Source organism: Saccopteryx bilineata, chromosome 1 (assembly GCF_036850765.1).
Source record: "Saccopteryx bilineata isolate mSacBil1 chromosome 1, mSacBil1_pri_phased_curated, whole genome shotgun sequence".
NCBI lineage: Eukaryota > Metazoa > Chordata > Mammalia > Chiroptera > Emballonuridae > Saccopteryx > Saccopteryx bilineata.
In genome coordinates, this window is record NC_089490.1 from 189459937 (window position 1) to 189483625 (window position 23689).

Genomic DNA, 23689 nt, shown 5'->3' on the forward strand with positions numbered 1-23689 from the left:
TGCAATTTCTAAAAGCATGGACAAGAATTGTAAAAAGGGAATGAGTATTTTAGCTCACTTGCTTCCTTTACTAGCCTTCCAAGTGCAGTTGCTAATTTTCATGGCTGTCCACAGCTAAAAGGCATGTAATTAATTCATGTGGATTTAGGAAAAACTTTATATAACATGCACCATTTTAAACATAAGTGAAGCACTGAGCTTTACAATATTAAAAAATAGATGTTATTTATGTTTGACAACTTTAAAACCAATTTTAGAGAATAAATAAGACATTATTTCAATGTAAACACCACATCACCATTATCAGGGACAGAAATATAGACTCTTAGGATGGAATAAGACATACCTATTATTCCTAATCTTTTTCTAATGCAATTACCTAAAATTAAATTATAGAATTTAGCTGTTTATCTCGTACAAACAGAGTCTGTGGTTACAACTAAATCTGGAGGTGACTGTGCTCCAATTCATAGTCTCTGAATGTAACTTGAAACTTCCTTGAGTGTACAACGTCCGCTTACATAGTACGACATCCACTTACTTTAATGTCAAGTGAAAATCAGAGTGAAAGACCACTCTAGTCATTTTTCATTGAAATAGTGGCTCATGGATTGCAACATTAACCGCATTGTCATTTACAAAGAGGCATTTTTTTTTAAAGGCTATGATTTATGGATGCAGTTTTCATTCTGGTACAGATTAAAGCACAGGCAGTTTGAATTGTGGGTTGAAAATACTATGCAACCTGACATCAAGTTGAACCTTGTTCAGTTTTATGGTGTCACCTGACCACTTTATGAAATTGAAGCCACCCACTGGTCACTTATGTTGTCTATTCTTCATTGGCTATTTAGTATTTAATTTTTTTTCCTAATGGGTACATTCTTTATTACTTCTTTTGTGTTTAAGTTAAGGTCTAATTCTGCACAGTGAATGAAAGCAGATGGCGATTAAACTTTCCATCTATTTATACCCATGTGTAATTTTAGATTCTGATAGATATTTTTATCCTACAAAATGGTATTGTACAGTTCACTGGAGGAAAAATATTTCTATTTCTATTTACATGCTTAATAACAATTTCAAATAACGTTTTAATGTCTTTCTTACTGGGTCATATCCTTTAGTATACAAATTTTCACTTGGTGTCAAAAAAAACTCTTGTAAAAGAATTAACTATTATTTTCAGCACTCTGTTAAGATAATTACATTTCATAATTTCAGGAATCTTTGAATTTACATGTCCAAGTTTATAAAGTTTGACATTTTAGGCTCAGAATCTCATAAAATAGGTGCTCACATGTTGAGCTTTGGCCTCAAGACTAGAGATTTCCTGCGCGTGTCCCTTAGACAAGCTAGGCATCTCTGTAACCATTTTCTTTTTGAAGAAGTCAACATGGTATTTGTAAAGTACAGTGGGAGGGATAAAAGGCCACAAAAGAGCCTAAACTATCTTCTAGATGTTTTTGTCTAAATCTGTCTCCCAACTTCTTTTGCAACAAGCAGAGAAAAGTCTTTGTGATGGAATACCTGTGTAGTTTGTATATTAATCAAAGTTCTCCAGAGAAACAGAACCATAAAGCATGTTGTGTGTGTGTGCGTGTGCACGCGCATGCATACATATGTGTGTGGAAATGATGGTGGCTGACAAGTCCTAAGATATTCAAGCTGAGTTGGCAAGGTGGAGGCTCAGGAGAGCTTATGCTGTATTTCTAGTCCAAAGCTCAGCAGGCTAGAGACCTAGGAAAATCCAATATTTTAAGACCAAAGGCTGGAAAAAGCCAATATCTTCATCCAGAGTCTTGGAGGAGTTCTCTGGTTGTATGGCAAGAAGAATTCTCTCTTACCCCAGGAAGGTCAGCCCTTTTTGCTCTATTCAGGCTTATAACTGATTGGCCGAGGCCCACCCAAAGTAGGAAAGGTGATCTGCTTTACTCAGCCTAAGGATTTAGATGTTGATCTTATCTGGAAACACCCTCCTAGAAACCTACAATAACAAGCTGGGCAACCAGTAGCTGGACACCTTGTGATCTAGTCAAGTTGACACATAAAATTAACCATCACAGTAAGGAAGTCTATAAAAAGATATATTTTCAAATCTTTCTCTATTCTTAAGGAAGACTTGACTGTTCCAGGATTACAGACCTAGATCATTCACTTCAATCATTTACTGTAGCTACTATCCACTTCAATGAGTGGAGAGCTCAGCATCCTACTTTATATTCTGATATATATCAAATTTTTAGGAAATCCTAAAAACAATAATCTTTAAGCCAACTTCTTATTTGCCAGTCTACAACATACTGAACATTTCGCATGGACTGAGAACTGTGGTTGGACAGAAAGATGAAAAAGACCAGTCTCTGTCACTCACAGGCTCAGAGCTCATATTCCCCACATTGGAATTCCCTCCTTGAATAAATACATCATCAGCAGATTTTCAAACTATGTCTTAAATATAAGTTTTAAATAGAGGTGAAACTTTCTCCTATTTTTACTATGTTCTATTTTAGTAGATTAGACCCAGTTTTATTTTTTTTAGCAGCAGAAACTTTTTCTTCTTCCTGAACAAAACTATACACAAAATTCCAATATTAATCAAAGAGATTGAGTGGAAGCTGGTTGTCTGGTGGGGAAAGGGCCCAATGCCGGTCCACTTACCTGGTTTCCCTTTTGTTCAACACTCTCCCTTTCTTTCTCTGCCACAACATCCCCAGGGGTATAAGGAACAAAGTTTGAAAACCATTTATCTATTTAATATTCTTGTTAATGCTTTTTGCAGTATATGTAAAAAAAATAACTTTACAGAAGGTTTGGCTATTTATTTTCCAATTCCCCTATGCCTCTTTCTGTGTTCAGTAATTTTTCTTCATTCTTATAGAGCTGTTTTTTTAAAAAAAAAAACTTATTTTTTCTTTATGTTATTCAATGGTATGTGTTTCAAACCTGTTATATACTTAGTAGTGTGTTTCATTTTATGGGGGGTTTGGAGGATCTTAGTGACCTCCAATAACTTGATATTATATTGAAGAGGGAAAGCATGTGTTTTTGAAATATTTAAACAAGGTAAGACAAAATGAAGCATACAGGCAAAAAGTGTTCCTTACCTTTACCACATCAAGTATGAAGAATGTCATCCTTTATGGTTGGAATGTCAAGAGGCTTTAGTCTCTAAGGCTTTAGCCATCACCTGTCTCCTTTAGATATATATTTTATATAATTTGCCTTTTATTTTTGTAGGTAGCAGAGTGAAAGGGGTGAGATTGCAGTAAGTGCCAAAAAAAATGTTTTCTGTGTAAGCTTATTAATACCTGCATGCTTAGTCTTTTCTTCCCGACTTTCTCTGTCTACCTGTTGGGCTCTCAGAAAATTGTAAGGGACTGGAAACAGGCTAGAAGATTTTTCTGTTAGAGATAGAACTCCAGTGATTCATAAGAGTGCCTGTGGTTAGCAAACCAGTGAATTTTCTAGAAAGAAATATTGTTCTTGTTGCAAGGTCTCAATTAAAGGAGACATCTTTGGGAAGCAGAAGCTGTTGTTACCGTGAGTAAAATGAAAGTGTCTGTAGGTGGAGGAGCATTTATAAAAATATTCTTCTGGAGATGATGTCAGAGTAATGGCGGGGTAGGAAGTGATACCGATAAATCTCCCCCAAAACTCAACAAGATCTTCAACCAGAAACAGAAAAACCTATACTTGGAGCTTCCAGATGCTTCGCAATACACCCAAAGGTATGAATGAGTGAAAAATTGGCTAAATATATAACCAAACCCCGAAAGAAATAGGGAGTAAGAAATGCTCCGCCTTCCTCACTAACCTAAACAGGGCGGCTTTCTCTGGTAACTATGAATATAGAAACTGAGGCGGGCAAAGGGGGTGAATAGATCCAGGCCGCCGTGGCACAAACGGCCGAACCAGGCTGTGGCATGGAGATCCAAGCCAAGGAAAATCTGATCCTGTGGCAACCCGGGCAATACAAGCTAACACTCGCGCCAAACCCAAACAAAGAAAGACAAGCGGAGCGGCCATTTTACCCGGTCTCCAGGTCGGTGCGCAGTTAGTGGGCGAGAATTTCTTCCTAGGCCCCGAGAGTGGGTGCCCGTGTTGCCCCACGAAGAGGCAGGGTCAGAGGCCTTTCTGTGGGCCGAGGGCAGAGTCTCTGGGCAGCCCCAGCGCCCTGGGAAAGCTACGCACGGGAGGGAGTGAGAACTAATTCCAACGGTGGAGATTTTCCGTGCTGGAGGGTGTTTCACTCAGAGGGAACCACGGCCGGCCTCATATCCTGGTGTGCACGCGCAGATAAGGAGTGAGCGATTCCTCCGAGTGCCTCGGCAGTGCGCGCCCGTGTTATCGCACAGAGGAGCAGAGACAGGGGCCTTTGTGTGGGCCAAAGCGGAATCTCGAGCCGCCCCAGTGCCTTGCAAAAGCTGCGCACGGGAACGGAGCGAGACTCAATTCCAACGCTGCAACTTTTCCCTGCGGTTGGGGGTTTCACTAAGAGCGTGAGACTGCTGGCCGGATATCCTGGTCGCAGACAGTGAGTGAGAGTTTCCTCCAAGCGCCCCGGAAGTGGGCGCCCGCTTGTGTTACCGGACAGAGTGGCAGAGCCAGAGGTCTTTGAGTGGGCAGAAAGCCCGCCTGATTATGCTAGCAGCTCTGACTGACTGAGCCTTACCCAGAGCCCTGTGCTGACTGGAAATAGAGTGGGGAGTTGCCAGCTCTTTGAGCCTCTTACTATCCAGGCAGAGGCAGCAGCAACCCCATAGCTGGATTATCAGGCTACTAATTGAGGAAGGAAAGACTAGGAGAAAGGCTCCAGGAACACGGACTCTCTCACTGTCGGAGCCTATAAATGGTAATGAGCTTCGACTGCCAACGAGACTAAAGCACAATACATGACATTGCCATAGAGACTTATCAACTGCAAATCTCTACCTGAGCGTGCCAAAGGGGCAGAACTCTGGGTACAGAGTCACCGACCAGGAAGAGGGAGAGAAAAGAAAAAGCAAGAAGATAACCTCTCAAAATCAAGAATAATCTGCAGACTTTATAACCTATCCCATTTTATTATATTTGTTTGTTTGTTTCTCTTATCTTCATTCTTGATACTTTTTTTTTTCCTCCTTCAATTTGGCTGATTAACTCTCTACCAGTCTTACTCTCTCCTCTCCTTGAACTACACTACCCATAAGTGTTACATCTCCCATTATCTTTTCTCTTCTCTTCCTTTCTCTCTATGAGGGTTGCACTCCAAAACCCTTAACTCTCTCTCTCTCTCTCCTTTCTTTTTTCTTCTTTTAGTGGTTCCCTTTTTTTCTCTCTCTCTCTCTTTCTTTTCTCTCTCTATATTAGTTTCTTCCCTTCTCCTTTCCATCTCCTCTCATTCAAACCTCAATAACAAACAAATTATCTTATCTGGGACTCAAACCTATGTTTGTGGCATTTTGGGGGGTTTTTACTTCACCTTTTTAACTCACTAGCAGTGCTCCCATCCCTGGCTCTCCATATTATCTAGTTCTTGTTCCACTAAATACAATAGTAATTTTTCAATTTGTCCTCCCATTTTTCCGTTTTCCTCTTATTCCTCTCATCATAACTCTTAGACAACTAAAATCTAAAAGCAAATCATTTTATTCTTGACCCAAATATTTTCCTTATTTGCTTTTTGTGGGTCCACACGCTCTTTTTTTTTTCCTTTTTTCCATTTTTTTCTCTCTTTTTTTTTGCCCCTTTATTACTTTTCCCCAATTCAGGCCCTCCATCACAGGCATTGTTTGTTATAATTCACAGTCCACCACAAGATTTTCTCAAGAAAGAGGGGAGAGGAGAGGAGAGGAAAAAAGGAGGGGGGGAATAATTTCCTTTTTTTAAAAATTTTTATTTTATTTTATTTTTCTTTATTTCATTATTAATTTTTTTTTAAAAAAAAAACAACTCTTTTCGATTTGTTATTTTTTTTTAACTTTTTATTCTTTATTAAATCTCATTAATACTATCAACAAAACCACCCTCAGATGCCATTAAGGAAGAGAAAATCGAATATCATGGATACAAAAGAAAGAGAGGTAACACAGCTAGATGAGGAAAAATCTATGGAGAAAAAATTTAATATATTGGAAACCTTGGAGCTAAATGACAGAGAATTCAAGATAGAAATCCTAAAAATCCTCCGAGATATATAAGAAAACACAGAAAGGCAATTTAGGGAGCTCAGAAAACAACTCAATGAACACAAAGAATATATGTCCAAGGAAATTGAAACTATAAAAACAAATCAAACAGAGATGAAAAACTCAATTCACGAGCTGAAAAACGAAGTAACAAGCTTAGCTAATAGAACAGGTCAGATAGAAGAGAGGATTAGTGAAATAGAAGACAAGCAACTTGAGGCACAACAGAGAGAAGAAGAAAGAGACTCAAAAATTTAAAAAAATGAGATAGCCCTACAAGAATTATCTGACACCATCAAAAAGAATAACATAAGAATAATAGGTATATCAGAGGGAGAAGAGAGAGAAAATGGAATGGAGAACATACTCAAACAAATAACAGATGAGAACTTCCCAAGCCTGTGGAAAGAACTAAAGCCTCAAGTTCAAGAAGCAAACAGAACTCCAAGTTTTCTTAACCCCAACAAACCTACTCCAAGGCATATCATAATGAAATTGACACAAACCAACAGCAAAGAAAAAATTCTCAAGGCAGCCAGGGAAAAGAAGAATACAACATATAAAGGAAGGCCCATTAGATTATCATCAGATTTCTCAGCAGAAACTCTACAAGCTAGAAGAGAGTGGACCCCAATATTTAAAGTCCTGAAAGAGAGGAACTTTCAGCCACGAATACTATACCCATCAAAGCTATCCTTCAAATACGAAGGAGAAATAAAAACATTCACAGATACAGAAAAGATGAGGGAATTTATCATCAGAAAACCCCCACTCCAGGAATTACTAAAGGGGGTTCTCTAATCAGATACAAAGAACAAAAAAAAACAGAACCACAAGTAAAAGCTCCAAGAAGAACACAATAAAACCAAATTGAAACTGTGACAACAACAAAAAGAAAGAGGGGGGGAAGATGGAGATTAACAGTAGCAAAGGACGATGGAGTGCAAAAGTACTCACAAAATAGTTCGCTACAATGAACAGGGTAGGGACCCTTTTCATTACTCAAAGGTAACCACCACTGAAAAAACCACCACAGAAGCACATGAGATAAAAAAGATAGCAACAGAGGAAAGATGTATGGAATACAACCAAATAAAAACAAAAGATAGAAAAACAAAAGAGAAGGATCAAACAAGACACAAAACTAACAGAAAGCAAGATATAAAATGGCAATAGGGAACTCACAAGTATCAATAATTACACTAAATGTAAACGGATTAAACTCACCAATAAAAAGGCACAGAGTAGCAGAATGGATTAAAAAGAAAATCCAACTGTATGCTGCCTACAGGAAACTCATCTAAGTAACAAGGATAAAAACAAATTCAAAGTGAAAGGCTGGAAAACAATACTCCAAGCAAATAACATCCAAAAAAAAGCAGGTGTAGCAATACTCATATTGGATAATACTGACTACAAGACAGCAAAAGTACTCAGAGACAAAAATGGCCATTTCATAACGCTAAGGGGACACTGAATCAAGAAGACATAACAATTCTTAATATATATGCACCAAACCAAGGAGCACCAAAATATATAAGACAGCTACTTATTGATCTTAAAACAAAAACTGACAAAAATACAATCATACTTGGAGACCTCAATACACCGCTGATGGCTCTAGATTGGTCATCCAAACAGAGAATCAACAAAGACATAGTGGCCTTAAACAAAACACTAGAGCACCTGGATATGATAGATATCTACAGGACATTTCATCCCAAAGTGACTGAGTATACATTTTTCTCCAGTGTACATGGATCATTCTCAAGAATTGACCATATGTTGGGCCACAAAAACAATATCAGCAAATTCAGAAAAATTGAAGTTGTACCAAGCATATTTTCTGATCATAAAGCCTTGAAACTAGAATTCAACTGCAAAAAAGAGGAAAAAAATCCCACAAAAATGTGGAAACTAAACAACATACTTTTAAAAAATGAATGGGTCCAAGAAGAAATAAGTGCAGAGATCAAAAGATATATACAGACTAATGAAAATGACAATATGACATATCAGAATCTATGGGATGCAGCAAAAGCAGTGATAAGAGGGAAGTTCAGATTGCTTCAGGCATATATGAACAAACAAGAGAGAGCCCAAGTGAACCACTTAACTTCCCACCTTAAGGAACTAGAAAAAGAAGAACAAAGACAACCCAAAACCAGCCAAAGAAAGGAGATAATAAAAATCAGAGCAGAAATTAATGAATTAGGGAACAGAAAAACTATAGAAAAAATTAATAGAACAAGGAGCTGGTTCTTTGAAAAGATCAACAAAATTGACAAACCCTCGGCAAGACTTACCAAGGAAAAAAGAGAAAGAACTCATATAAGCAAAATCCAAAATGAAAGAGGAGAAATCACCACAGACACCGTAGATATACAAAGAATTATTGTAGATTACTATGAAAAACTTTATGCCACTAAATTCAACAACCTAAAAGAATGGATAAATTCCTAGAAAAATACAACCTTCCTAGACTGAGTCAAAAAGGAGCAGAAAGCCTAAACAGACCTATCAGTAGAGAAGAAATAGAAAAAACCATTAAAAACCTCCCCAAAAATAAAAGTCCAGGCCCTGACGGCTATACCAGCGAATTTTATCAAACATTCAAAGAAGACTTGGTTCCTATTCTACTCAAAGTCTTCCAAAAAATTGAAGAAGAAGCAATACTTCCAAACACATTTTATGAGGCCAACATAACCCTCATACCAAAACCAGGCAGGGATGGCACAAAAAAAGAAAACTACAGACCAATATCTCTAATGAATACAGATGCTAAAATACTAAACAAAATACTAGCAAATCGAATACAACAACATATTAAAAAAATAATACATCATGATCAAGTGGGATTCATCCCAGAATCTCAAGGATGGTTCAACATACGTAAAACGGTTAATGTAATACACCATATCAACAAAACAAAGAACAAAAACCACATGATCTTATCAATAGATGCAGAAAAGGCTTTCGATAAAATACAACACAATTTTATGTTTAAGACTCTCAACAAAATGGGTATAGAAGGAAAATATCTCAACATGATAAAGGCCATATATGATAAACCATCAGCTAACATCATATTAAATGGCACTAAACTGAAGGCTTTCCCCCTTAAATCAGGAACAAGACAGGGTTGTCCACTGTCTCCACTCTTATTTAATGTGGTACTAGAGGTTCTAGCCAGAGCAATCAGACAAGACAAAGAAATAAAAGGCATCCATATCGGAAAAGAAGAAGTAAAGGTATCACTTTTTGCAGATGATATGATCCTATACATCGAAAACCCCAAAGAATCCACAAAAAGACTACTAGAAACAATAAGCCAATACAGTAAGGTCGCAGGATACAAAATTAACATACAGAAGTCAATAGCCTTTCTATATGCCAACAATGAAAAACTGAGAAGGAACTCAAAAGAATAATCCCCTTCACGATTGCAACAAAAAAAATAAAATACTTAGGAATAAACATAACAAAGAATGTAAAGGACTTATATAATGAAAACTATAAACCATTGTTAAGGGAAATCGAAAAAGATATAATGAGATGGAAGAATATACCTTGTTCTTGGCTAGGAAGAATAAATATAATCAAGATGGCTATATTACCCAAAGCAATATACAAATTTAATGCAATTCCCATCAAAATTCCAATGACATTTTTTAAAGAAATAGAGCAAAAAATCATCAGATTTATATGGAACTATAAAAAACCCCGAATAGCCAAAGCAATCCTAAAGAAAAAGAATGAAGCTGGGGGCATAACAATACCTGACTTCAAACTCTATTATAGGGCCATGACAATCAAAACAGCATGGTATTGGCAGAAAAATAGACACTCAGACCAATGGAACAGAATAGAAAGTCCAGAAATAAAACCACATATATATAGTCAAATAATTTTTGATAAAGGGTCCAAGAACACACAATGGAGAAAAGAAAGCCTCTTCAATAAATGGTGCTGGGAAAACTGGAAAGCCACATGCAAAAGAATGAAACTGGACTACAGTCTCTCCCCCTGTACAAAAATGAACTCAAAATGGATCAAAGATCTAAACATAAGACCTGAAACAATTAAGTACATAGAAGAAGACATAGGTACTCAACTCATGGACCTGGGTTTTAAAGAGCATTTTATGAATTTGACTCCAATGGCAAGAGAAGTGAAGGCAAAAATTAATGAATGGGACTACATCAGACTAAGAAGTTTTTGCTCAGCAAGGGAAACTGATAACAAAATAAACAGAAAGCCAACTAAATGGGAAATGATATTTTCAAACAACAGCTCAGATAAGGGCCTAATATCCAAAATATACAAAGAACTCATAAAACTCAACAACAAACAAACAAACAATCCAATAAAAAAATGGGAAGAGGATATGAATAGACACTTCTCCCAGGAAGAAATACAAATGGCCAACAGATATATGAAAAGATGCTCATCTTCTTTAGCTATTAGAGAAATGCAAATCAAAACGGCAATGAGATACTACCTCACACCTGTTCGATTAGCTGTTATTAGCAAGTCAGGTAATAGCAAATGTTGGAGAGGCTGTGGAGAAAAAGGAACCCTCATACACTGTTGGTGGGAATGTAAAGTAGTACAACCATTATGGAAGAAAGTATGGTGGTTCCTCAAAAAACTGAAAATAGAACTACCTTATGACCCAGCAATCCCTCTACTGGGTATATATCCCCAAAACTCAGAAACATTGATACGTAAAGACACATGCAGCCCCATGTTTATTGCAGCATTGTTCACAGTGGCCAGGACATGGAAACAACCAAAAAGCCCATCAATAGATGACTGGATAAAGAAGATGTGGCACATATACACTATGGAATACTACTCAGCCATAAGAAATGATGACATTGGAACATTTACAGCAAAATGGTGGGATCTTGATAACATGATACGAAGCGAAATAAGTAAATCAGAAAAAAACAGGAACTGTATTATTCCATACGTAGGTGGGACATAATAGTGAAACTAAGAGACATTGATAAGAGTGTGGTGGTTACGGGGGGGAGGGGGGAATGGGAGAGGGATAGGGGGTGGGAGGTGCACAAAGAAAACAAGATAGAAGGTGACAGAGGACAATCTGACTTTGGGTGGTGGGTATGCAACATAATTGAACGACAAGATAACCTGGACTTGTTATCTTTGAATATATGTATCCTGATTTATTGATGTCACCCCATTAAAAAAATAAAATTATAAAATAAAAAAAAAAAAATAATACATCATGATCAAGTGGGATTCATTCAAGTATCTCAAGGATGGTTCAACATACGTAAAACGGTTAACGAAATACACCATATCAACAAAACAAAGAACAAAAACCACATGATCTTATCAATAGACGCAGAAAAGGCTTTTGATAAAATACAACACAATTTTATGTTTAAGACTCTCAAGAAAATGGGTATAGAAGGAAAATATCTCAACATGATAAAGGCCATATATGATAAACCAGCAGCTAACATCATATTAAATGGCACTAAACTGAAGGCTTTCCCCCTTATATCAGGAACAAGACAGGGTTGTCCACTCTCTCCACTCTTATTTAATGTGGTACTGCAGGTTCTAGCCAGATCAATCAGACAAGACAAAGAAATAAAAGGCATCCAAATTGGAAAAGAAGAAGTAAAGGGATCACTTTTTGCAGATGATATGATCCTATACATCGAAAACCCCAAAGAATCCACAAAAAGACTACTAGAAACAATAAGCCAATACAGTAAGGTCGCAGGATACAAAATTAACATACAGAAGTCAATAGCCTTTCTATATGCCAACAATGAAACATCTGAGAATGAACTCAAAAGAATAATCCCCTTCACGATTGCAACAAAAAAAATAAAATACTTAGGAATAAACATAACAAAGAATGTAAAGGACTTATATAATGAAAACTATAAACCATTGTTAAGGGAAATCGAAAAAGATATAATGAAATGGAAGAATATACCTTGTTCTTGGCTAGGAAGAATAAATATAATCAAGATGGCTATATTACCCAAAGCAATATACAAATTTAATGCAATTCCCATCAAAATTCCAATGACATTTTTTAAAGAAATAGAGCAAAAAATCATCAGATTTATATGGAAGTATAAAAAACCCCGAATAGCCAAAGCAATCCTAAAGAAAAAGAATGAAGCTGGGGGCATAACAATACCTGACTTCAAACTCTATTATAGGGCCACGACAATCAAAACAGCATGGTATTGGCAGAAAAATAGACACTCAGACCAATGGAACAGAATAGAAAGTCCAGAAATAAAACCACATATATATAGTCAAATAATTTTTGATAAAGGGGCCAAGAACACACAATGGAGAAAAGAAAGCCTCTTCAATAAATGGTGCTGGGAAAACTGGAAAGCCACATGCAAAAGAATGAAACTGGACTACAGTCTCTCCCCCTGTACAAAAATGAACTCAAAATGGATCAAAGATCTAAACATAAGACCTGAAACAATTAAGTACATAGAAGAAGACATAGGTACTGAACTCATGGACCTAGGTTTTAAAGAGCATTTTATGAATTTGACTCCAATGGCAAGAGAAGTGAAGGCAAAAATTAATGAATGGGACTACATCAGACTAAGAAGTTTTTGCTCAGCAAGAGAAACTGATAACAAAATAAGCAGAAAGCCAACTGAATGGAAAATGATATTTTCAAACAACAGCTCAGATAAGGGCCTAATATCCAAAATATACAAAGAACTCATAAAACTCAACAACAAACAAACAAACAATCCAATAAAAAAATGGGAAGAGGATATGAATAGACACTTCTCCCAGGAAGAAATACAAATGGCCAACAGATATATGAAAAGATGCTCATCTTCTTTAGCTATTAGAGAAATGCAAATCAAAACGGCAATGAGATACCACCTCACACCTGTTCGATTAGCTGTTATTAGCAAGTCAGGTAATAGCAAATGTTGGAGAGGCTGTGGAGAAAAAGGAACCCTCATACACTGTTGGTGGGAATGTGAAGTAGTACAACCATTATGGAAGAAAGTATGGTGGTTCCTCAAAAAACTGAAAATAGAACTACCTTATGACCCAGCAATCCCTCTACTGGGTATATATCCCCAAAACTCAGAAACATTGATACGTATAGACACATGCAGCCCCATTTTTATTGCAGCATTGTTCACAGTGGCCAGGACATGGAATCAACCAAAAAGCCCATCAATAGATGACTGGATAAAGAAGATGTGGCACATATACACTATGGAATACTACTCAGCCATAAGAAATGATGACATCGGAACATTTACAGCAAAATGGTGGGATCTTGATAACATGATACAAAGCGAAATAAGTAAATCAGAAAAAAACAGGAACTGTATTATTCCATACGTAGGTGGGACATAATAGTGAAACTAAGAGACATTGATAAGAGTGTGGTGGTTACGGGGGGGAGGGGGGAATGGGAGAGGGATAGGGGGTGGGGAGGGGCACAAAGAAAAGAAGATAGAAGGTGACAGTGGACAATCTGACTTTGGGTGGTGGGTATGCAATATAATTGAACGACAAGATAACCTGGACTTGTTATCTTTGAATATATGTATCCTGATTTATTGATGTCACCCCATGAAAAAAATAAAATTATATAAAAAAAAATTAAAAATAAATAAAAATAAATAAAAATTTTCTTCTATGCCTGAAAAATGCATATACCTAGCTCACCACCTTGGCCATTCATATCACCAGTTCAGTAAAGATATGTAACTATTGAATTATAACCTTAATGCCAGAGTTTTAGTTGGATAAACATGGTGCCCTGCAGACTGGACCACAGTGGCCGTATTGATGGATCTTATAATACTGGACAGTACGATGCACTTGAACGTATTGTAGGGAATACCATTTACCGTGCACAGCATACCTAGTGGCTATACCTTTCAACTAAAAGACTCAGAAGTGAAAATCCCAAACTAGAATTTATCCTTTGTTCAAGTTTAATGTTAAAAGCTTACAAATGTTCATTCTGGAAGTTAGTAGGCCAAGATTCTAAAGCCCTCTTACTCGACCTGTGTTCCTTAAGTACCTTCAATAAACAAGCCTTTGTGCTCTTTGTTAGTTTGTTTTGTGTTTGCTTTCCCAGTGCACAGTTAAACAGGGTGAGGAAAGGGTAGACAGAGGGTATAGTCAGAAAGCTTTATGCTGTTTTAGTGACTCTGAGACTAACAGGCAGCATCATTCAGTGCCTCCATCTGTAAAACTAGAGCTTTCAAACTATCCTCAGAACTTCCAACTGTCACATTCTCTGAGCTCATGTTGTTGTTTTCTTTAACTACATCATAAAGGATATATTAATTCTGATAGTCTATAACATAGGTAATCTAATAGGATATTCTGGCAATGTAAGAGGTGCTAATAATTGCAGTGGAATAAGGAGTAAATTGATACTTATGGCTACCCGCCCTCCAACATATGTTGGGACAATGACAAATAATGAGGGAAGTAAGTAATATAACACGTACACATACAAAACCTTATTCATCTGTGCACATAAGTAATGATTGTATTTTTGAACTATGTTTATCATGCACATATCATTAAAACTTTTTGTCTGGTGCTTAACCAGTCACTAATCACCTTGTGTAAACCATTAGTGGAGACACAGAGTGTGTCAAATGGAGCCCAAGCAAGAGGGACCCTCCCAAAGGTCCTGTGTTGGGTACATGATCTTGGGTACATGGCCAAGAAGATCCAGTGAGGCTGCAAGTGTCTGTGGTGAGAACCAGTGCTGCCATGTGGAGCATTTGGAAAACCTAAATAGGAAAGTTCAGTGGAGGCCGTTAGGGTTCTAGAATGTACCAGTGCCTCCTGTGTCAGGAAACTACTTTTCATTGGATAAAGTGGCCCGGGGATGATGCTGGGCCCTTGCAGTAACCTAACCCCAATGATCAGACACAAAGTTACTCTGTTACTGGACCTGCCCCTTATGAATTGGGCACCAATTTGCTCCCATGGTGTGGTATAAAAGTAATGTATCATTGCACGGAGGTGGTGCATTTGGAATGGGCGCCAGCAGATCTGGAAGTATAAGCACATCATAATATATCATGAAGAGATGTCTGAGTCTCATGTCATTGACTGAGTATCAGGACCTCTATTGAATGGTGCCTCCCTCTCATCTCACCCCTATAGCCTTATGGGAATTTCCATCTGACTTATTGATGGAGTATGAAAGTATTCAAACTCATATAAATATGGATCATCCTGGTGTGTTAGGTGGACATGAAGGTCAGTAGTGAAGGAAATCCACTCAGTGGGCAAATCTGCAAAACAGCGTTGTTGTTACTGATTTAGAGGGAGAAGTGACCTGAGGCACAGATACACATTGAGTGTTGGCAGAGTGAATGGCCACAAGGGCCAGGAAGAAATAAGACTAGAAGATTGGCTTCATGGGATCTGAGCAAGAAACCAGTGGTTGGGTTTACCGGAGTGAGCAGAAAGTGCCTCTGTGCCTTGGAGCTCAGAGGTGCCCCATTAAACAGGTATGAAGGGGAACGGCAGCAACCCAGAGTCCATAGGAGCAAGGCAACAAAGGGCCTTGTCCCTTCAGATTAAGGATCCTCACAGGGTGGCAGCCAGACGAGCTGAAGTGCCAGTGGAATATGAGGCAGTCTGGAATATCTAGTGGAGGAGGTTGCTAACGAATGTTAAGTAAGGCCCCAAGGATCGGCAGGAGTATTAGATATCATAGCTTGGTTCACTGCATCTCCTTAGACCTTGGGAACTGCAACCAACTTGTCAGGACTTTGAAGGACTGCCCTTGAACTTTCTTCTTTGGGAAGATTTGAGGAATGTTGCTTTATATGCTATCTGGATGTCTGAAAATGATGCAAGTGCATCTGAGTAGTGCAAGGGGGCACCTTTCCTGGGCCAAGTTCATGTGCTTTTCTGTACTTGCTCAAGCGTAATACGTCTTCACTTTTTGACCACTTACTCAAAGGAGAGCCCCATATATTGTCACCATTGTCGTGTAATTTCCCAACACCATCACCTGTATGAGGCTCCCTGAAGATTAAGGCCATACATTAGCATGCCCCCAGTGGAACCTACCATGGAAAGATCCAGAGTGGCTCTGGCACCTCTGTCTTATCAGACTGGATCCAGGCAAGTTCTGTCTCGGCTGCGATATTACTTCCCCAGTGGCGACCCCATGGAGACAGATTCCACAACCAGAGTGCACAGGAGTTAATGTCCCATAGGCTGAATCTTTACCAGTGAAATATAGGAGAAGGTAAGGAACTAAGGTAGATATGTCTTTTCCTTCCTCTGATAAGCAGTTCCAAGGTGCAAAGATTCCGTATGACTTCTCTAGATTTGTTCCATGTGACCTTACAACCAGCCATGTTTCCTTGTGAAGTTCTGTCCAGCTCAGTAACAAGTCAGCTGTGTCAGCTTCCTTTTCTTCCTATACCACTTCTCTCCTTCCCTCCTTCCTGCTTACCCAGGGTTGCTGGATCTCAGGCTCTGCCTCCCAGAGAACCTGGATTAAGACGTAAAGCAAGACTTTTTATTCACCAAGTAACAGATTACAACATGGTATGAACAGCTCTGGCCTTTCTGATTGGAGAGGTTTCTGATTTTGCTTGTACCCAATTATCTTCTCTCTTTTTATCTATTTTAATATATTAATGTAAGGAATTCCTTTCACTTTTTTAAAATCACAGCTACTTTCTTACTCTGCCCTCTGTGTTTTACCACTTTTTCATGACTCTACTTGGTTTATTAGACCTTTCTTCTAGAGTTCCCTTATATTTGAACTTATTTTAATGTGAAGACAACTTATGCTAGTTATTTGTCTCTTTGAGAATGTGCACCTTTTCAATGCCATTTCTTAGAGCAAGCAAAGAGTGAATGCCAGATTTCTCTGTATTTCTGTGTATAAATTTGGACATATTGGGAGAACGTAATAACTTTTAAACAAAAGTTTATGAACTGATCCCAGCATATCTCAAGTCACTCCCCACAGATCACTAAACTTTTCTGACCACACTTCACTGGGCTTCTCTTAGGCAAGGAGACGTACACCATCTCAGGGTCCCGCAGGTAGTAAGCGTCTTCACTGTCACTCTTCATTCCCTCACCCTCCCTTTTAGATTTATTATTTCTGATAAGGGTTCAGAAACAACATAAATGGTAAAGCTATTAGTATAAACATCTATTAGTGCATCTGTTAGTATTAAGTAGGGGTACTTAACTAATATTTTCATCATATGTGTATAGTGGAGCTACAGCCTAAAACCTTATGTAGTAAATTGAAATATCACACTTGCTCTCCATCTCGGATTTGCCCGGTTTCTAGACTTAGATATCTCAAGCTTTTGAAATTATTTCTTTGCTTTTGTTGCTATTTTCTGTCTCAAAATTAAGTAACCTGCAATTTGAGTGCATGCAGAGAACTTGACTCCCCAATTCTTCAATATTCCCTCCCACCCCTTGTTTGATCACAAACTTTCTTTACTCTCACTGTCTTTTAATTAATGGCTTCTCCCATGAATGTTGGATGATGACAGCTAATGTATGGAACAGTTGAGAATGAGCTTATTGTTCACAAAAATTGTAAAGACCTCCAATGAAAGATATAGCAGAACTACATTGTATCGCCATCGAAACAGAACAAAGGCAGCTACAAACATTTAAAACCAAGCCACATTTTTTGCACAGCATCCATGACCCTTGCATTTAACAGGACGTTAAGGATTCTACATCTTCTGAATTTATTAGCTTGCTATTTAGCATGTTTCAGAGCCAAAACAGTAAAGAAGTTTCATTATTGCTGGTTAAATTAGCCTCGTGAAACTGTTATTGGTAAAAGGTTACCGAAATGAATAAGAGATCTAACAAAGCAGTATATTAAAACCATTTATCATTATAATTTTAAAAAGGCAATCTGACGATTTAAATTAACTTGGATAAAGGGTAGAGAATTAGATAAAAGTTAATAATTAAAACCTAAATGGCATGATTAGCTTTTCCTTTTGAGAAAGAAGGAACAAAATATATGCAGTATTTACTTAAATTGGCCAATAAAAATTATTCCAGGTCATACCATTTATGGACTTTAAAAAATTACATTGCTGTTTTGTATAAAGTAGATTACCTGAATAGCTGTGTTTCCTCCAGACATAGTCCAATAATCCTTCTCACATTATTTCATTTGGGATGGTTGAACCCTAGAATTTAGCCATTTCCTGTTGAGGTTTAGTGTTTGTTTGTTTTTTAACAGAATGGCTTCTATTTATATAAAAGATTGTCTTTGCCACCTTCATGAAATTTTTATCAGTGAATTTAACCTGTATCTTTTTCTCTTGACATACAGAATTTTTAATGTTTATATGACCTAAACTATTCATCTATTTTGTGTTAAAAATGATTATCCCCCCCTTAAGAAGCACATAGAGGTTTCCCAGAAAGAATGGCGAATCAATTTCTTATTAGTTTGACAACCCTGATTAGCACTTTTAGTCTATGGATGTCAGAGCAAAAGAAATAGTTTGTCCTCTTTTCTGTTTCTGACAGAAACCAGGAGCTGAAAGAACTTGGTGAACTTTCTCCACACTGGGACAATCTACGGAAAAACGTCCTCACTCACTGTGATCAAATGGTGAACATGTACCAGGACATTCTGACCGAGCTCAGCAAGGAAGCAGGTGCGAAAGCAGTCACTTCACACGTTTCACCTGACTTGCGTTTCATGCGTGTTACATAAAAACAGTAATAAACATTGTTAGGAACATGGAATAGTGGAGATTTTTTTAAAGCATTTTTATCTCTAACAATTCCATTTTGGCATAAAAATATAACAAAGAAAAAAAGATGCACTATTTTACTCCATGGTGTTTTTTTTTGTTTTGTTTTTTTTTAATTTTTTATTTATTCATTTTAGAGAGGAGAGGGAGAGACAGAGAGAGAGAGAGAGAGAGAGAGAGAGAGAGAGAGAGAGGAGAGACAGAGAGAGAGAAGGGGGGGAGGAGCTGGAAGCATCAACTCCCATATGTGCCTTGACCAGGCAAGCCCAGGGTTTCGAACCGGTGACCTCAGCATTTCCAGGTCGACGCTTTATCCACTGCGCCACCACAGGTCAGGCCTCCATGGTGTTTTTATAAGCATCACTGAGAGTTTTTCAAAAACTTAAATTTCTGAGAAGAAAAGCACACCATATAGTTACATCTTTCTTTCTGAAGTTTTTATAACAATTTTCTAAGTAATATTTACTTTTCAATATATGTACACACACACTCATTATTTATTTACTAATAACATTTATTATTTTTTCATCCAGGGTCCTCTTTCAAATCAAGCAGCAGCAAAGGAGAGAAAACATTAGAATTTGTTCCAATAAATCTACATCTGCAGAGAATGCACGTACACAGTCCTCACTTGAAAGGTATTAAATAATATTTTATTCAAAATGGTCAAATTATGTTAGTATGTTTCTTTAAAAATTTCCACTTTAAGCATTTATATAAAGATGAAGATGAAACACTTGAAGCTGATAATAACCCTAAATACTACAAAAGGGACTATTATGCTTTAGTTGCTGTGTTTCTAAGCAACTCTTTGTAAATCTAGCCCCTGAACTGAGTTACAGGTTAATATGCAAAATGACTATTAGCTTCCTTAAGTAGTAACAGTGATGGCTAATGGCTATCAAGTGTGCTACTATTTGGATTAGAAAAAACAAACAAGTAAAAAACAAGACTTGTTCATTGTACACCTGTGTTGAGAAACCAAAGCCCAGAGTTGGACTCAGAAGCCATTTCTCTTAGTGGTGACTCTCTCCAGAATCATCTTCTTCCCTGTAGTAAGGCCATTTCTCAGATAGAAGGTGGTGGGATTCAAATAATTTAACAACCGGTTCTCTGCCCTAATAACCATTTTAAGTATAAAAAAAGATATACCAAAAGATAGTTTATTATTTCATACATTTAATACTTAAATAAGAACAATAAGGGGTACATAAAACTAGATTATGTTATAAGAAACAGTTTTAAAATAGTAATAAAAACATTAATCAATACCTGACAAAAAACAATAAAACTGTTACTTAAGGTATTTCCAATGACAGCTTGTCGCCCCCTGGTTGTTTGGCACTTTTTCTCTTTACGTTGTATGTTTGTTTACTGAAGTAACAAATGTGAAGGAATTAAAATGTAGTACATCAAAGGTATAATAAGTTTTATAAAATGAATAAATAAATTACACAAACAGTTCTATCAAATTTTTTTCACCTGTGAATGGAATGATCATTACCATGGGTGCTTAAAATACACTGTTGTGCAGATGAACATTCAGAAAAAGTAAGGAATGTCAATTTGTGATTTCCACATTGGGCAGCTGCCCAGGCGCCCACCTTAGAGAGAACCTTGATTACAAGTGCCATTTTAACAACCGGTTCTCTGAACTCAACAAAAAATTAGGTGTTAGTTCTGCCAAACTGGTGCTAACTGGCTGAATCCCACCACCAGTGATAAAATATTTTGAGGCACTCAGTTGTGGTAAACATTTTTTAAGAAAAAACAAACGTGTCAGTTTTCATATACATACCTACCTGAATAGGGTCCAGAGTGAACCATGTGGCATTGTAGTCACTGTCATGCTACAAAATCCTTACCATTTGTCAACAATTTATATGTTAGGATATTCTTCTCATCTCACTTTTTCTTTAACTCCTTGCTGTATCAGTTTTATGCCTATCTAGGATGACTATCTGCCCCTATTGACCAGCGAAGTCATATATTTAGGCCTGTTGTCACAGCATTCTTGTTAATAATGCCCTCTGCCTCCTTCCTGCCAAGAAGTCTGTTCCAGTGATAAATGCTGTGACCTTTCTACTAACCATCCTTGAGAGTCACGTTACCTTAGGTCATCAAATTCTTTATAATAAGTGTATCATCAACACATGTATGCAGACAGACATGGAGACATTTAAACATGCATTCTAATGCCCTATTTTGTAGTCATTGTCACAACATATAGGTTAGAGGTTTTAAAAAGTTAGAATGGATTTTTTGTTCTGCTTTATAATCATCTGAAATTTTATAATTGGAAAAAGTAAACATTTCTCCTAAGCTTGTGCATACTGATCATGTAGGCATAACCAGTTTATGTACTAGTTTTAGTATAGGTATAATTATAATCATTCTGATGTATAATTTTATTACCCTCATTAACCCTTATCAACTATCTGAAATTTTAACGTAGGTCCTTTAACCAAGAAGTATATGAAATGGAAAAACTAAAATAAAAATTAGATGGATAGGCCCAAGGCATTTAGGAACTTTTGATTACTAAGTGTCTGTCAGTAGTTTTAACATAAAGTGTAACGGTTTTAAAAATCATTAAAACAAGAGTATCAACAAGTAATAGAGAAGCTAAAGTACTTAAAACTACCTGAAAACCATGTAATTTTTCCCCCAAGGGCCAGTAGGAAGCAACTTTTGTGATATAGTAAAATGTTTGTATATTTTGGAGTGGAATAGAATTGGAGCTTCACCAGTTTTATATATGACCTTAAGTCTGTTATTTACTCTTTCTAATCTGTTTTTCTCTTCTGCATTAAGTGAATTCGATCATGTAAGACACCTACAATGGACAGTAAGAGTTTCCATGATACACGTGGTCTTTGCCATCTCCGGAACAAAGTGGATCTGTCCGTTTTATCACAGCTGCTGAAGTTGATGAGTTAAGAGACAGTAAAATCTGAGGAAGCAGCCAGATTTTGAGGACAGATGATTTAGAGAGGCAGAGGCATTTGGGGAAAGTCATCACGTGCAAGTGCTTAATGACTGATAGAATGACGCAGTGGGAGGACAGAGTGACGGAGGTTACAGCCACGGATGGATGATAGAAGTATCATCAAACAGATAGCTTGTTAGGGCCAAATCAATAGAAATTTATATTTAAATATGCATTCAAATATTTGGTGATGGTTCTTAAAACACTTCCACCAAACAAAGAGACATTATTATCCAAGTGGTCTTTTACATCATGTTTATTTCTTGAAAATGGCAGAACCATTTACATAATGCTGCCCCCTCCCAGGATACTGTCTGAGAAACAGGCTAGAGCGAGTGAGGGTGAATACAATGCCTTCAGTTGCTGTTTCTCCAATTTGAAAGGAAGAAACTGGAAGATAAAAGAAAAAAATTAGAAAAGCAAATAAAATTGCTTCTAATTAGTTTGGTTTGGGACATGTTCAGGTTTTCTAGAGCTTCCATAACAAAGCACCACAAACTGCGTGGCTTAAACAGCAGGATTTTATTGTCTCACAGTCTTGAAGCTACAAGTTCCCTGAAAAGCAGGTGTGGGCAGAGCTAAGCTCCCTCTGGAACCTGTAGGGACCCTTTCTTGCTTCATTGCACCTCATTTTTTTTTCTGGCAATCTTTGGTTTTCTTTGATTTGTTGATGTATCCCACTGAGTCTCCATCTTCACACGGTGTTTCCCTGTGTCTTTACATCACCTGTGTATGTCCTCGTCTCCGTGTTCAAACTTCCTTTTCAAGATGCCAGTCATATTGAATTAGGACTCACCCTAATATAATAGCCTGATTTCAATTTGATTAAATCTGTAAAGACCCTATTTCCAAATAAGGTCAGAGTCTAAGATATTTCTTGGGTGGGGGCACAATTCAACCCATAACAAGATGTCTAAAGAATTTTTTTTTTTACCTGTCTTAACAAAATCAAGCATTGAAGAGAAAAGCAAGGCTTTGATGTTATAGACCTAAGGTACAACTCATTAGCTGGAGGTTTTCTGACATAGTTGTTTTCAGAAAAACCCATTCTTCCCTTTAAAGAGCTAAGGAGAAAATGTGGGAAAGGACTAGATATCCTAACGGCCAAGAATTAATGTGAAAGTATTGAATTTTATTGTATAATATAATTATATTATAGTAGTATGTATATTATATACATAAAATATGTATAACATTAAATAATTTATATGTTTTAAAATATTTATGTTTTTATTTTTATTTTTTTTTTATTTTATAATTTTATTTTTTTAATGGGGTGACATCAATAAATCAGGATACATATATTCAAAGATAACAAGTCCAGGTTATCTTGTCGTTCAATTATGTTGCATACCCACCACCCAAAGTCAGATTGTCCTCTGTCACCTTCTATCTTGTTTTCTTTGTGCCCCTCCCACCCCCTATCCCTCTCCCATTCCCCCCTCCCCCCCGTAACCACCACACTCTTATCAATGTCTCTTAGTTTCACTATTATGTCCCACCTACGTATGGAATAATACAGTTCCTGTTTTTTTCTGATTTACTTATTTCGCTTCGTATCATGTTATCAAGATCCCACCATTTTGCTGTAAATGTTCCGATGTCATCATTTCTTATGGCTGAGTAGTATTCCATAGTGTATATGTGCCACATCTTCTTTATCCAGTCATCTATTGATGGGCTTTTTGGTTGTTTCCATGTCCTGGCCACTGTGAACAATGCTGCAATAAACA

The 23689-nt window shown here is 37.2% G+C and overlaps 1 protein-coding gene across 15 annotated transcripts in view; it reads left to right on the forward strand.

Moving 5' to 3' along the window:
• Positions 1 to 23689, forward strand: part of INPP4B (inositol polyphosphate-4-phosphatase type II B) — a 708587-nt gene that overhangs the window by 520035 nt on the left and 164863 nt on the right. For all 15 annotated transcript variants that reach the window (XM_066232845.1, XM_066232867.1, XM_066232856.1 and 12 more), the window contains 2 exons: positions 18738 to 18868; positions 19501 to 19605. In XM_066232845.1, the coding sequence (XP_066088942.1) occupies positions 18738 to 18868; positions 19501 to 19605 (236 nt within the window). The remainder of the gene's footprint in view (positions 1 to 18737; positions 18869 to 19500; positions 19606 to 23689) is intronic.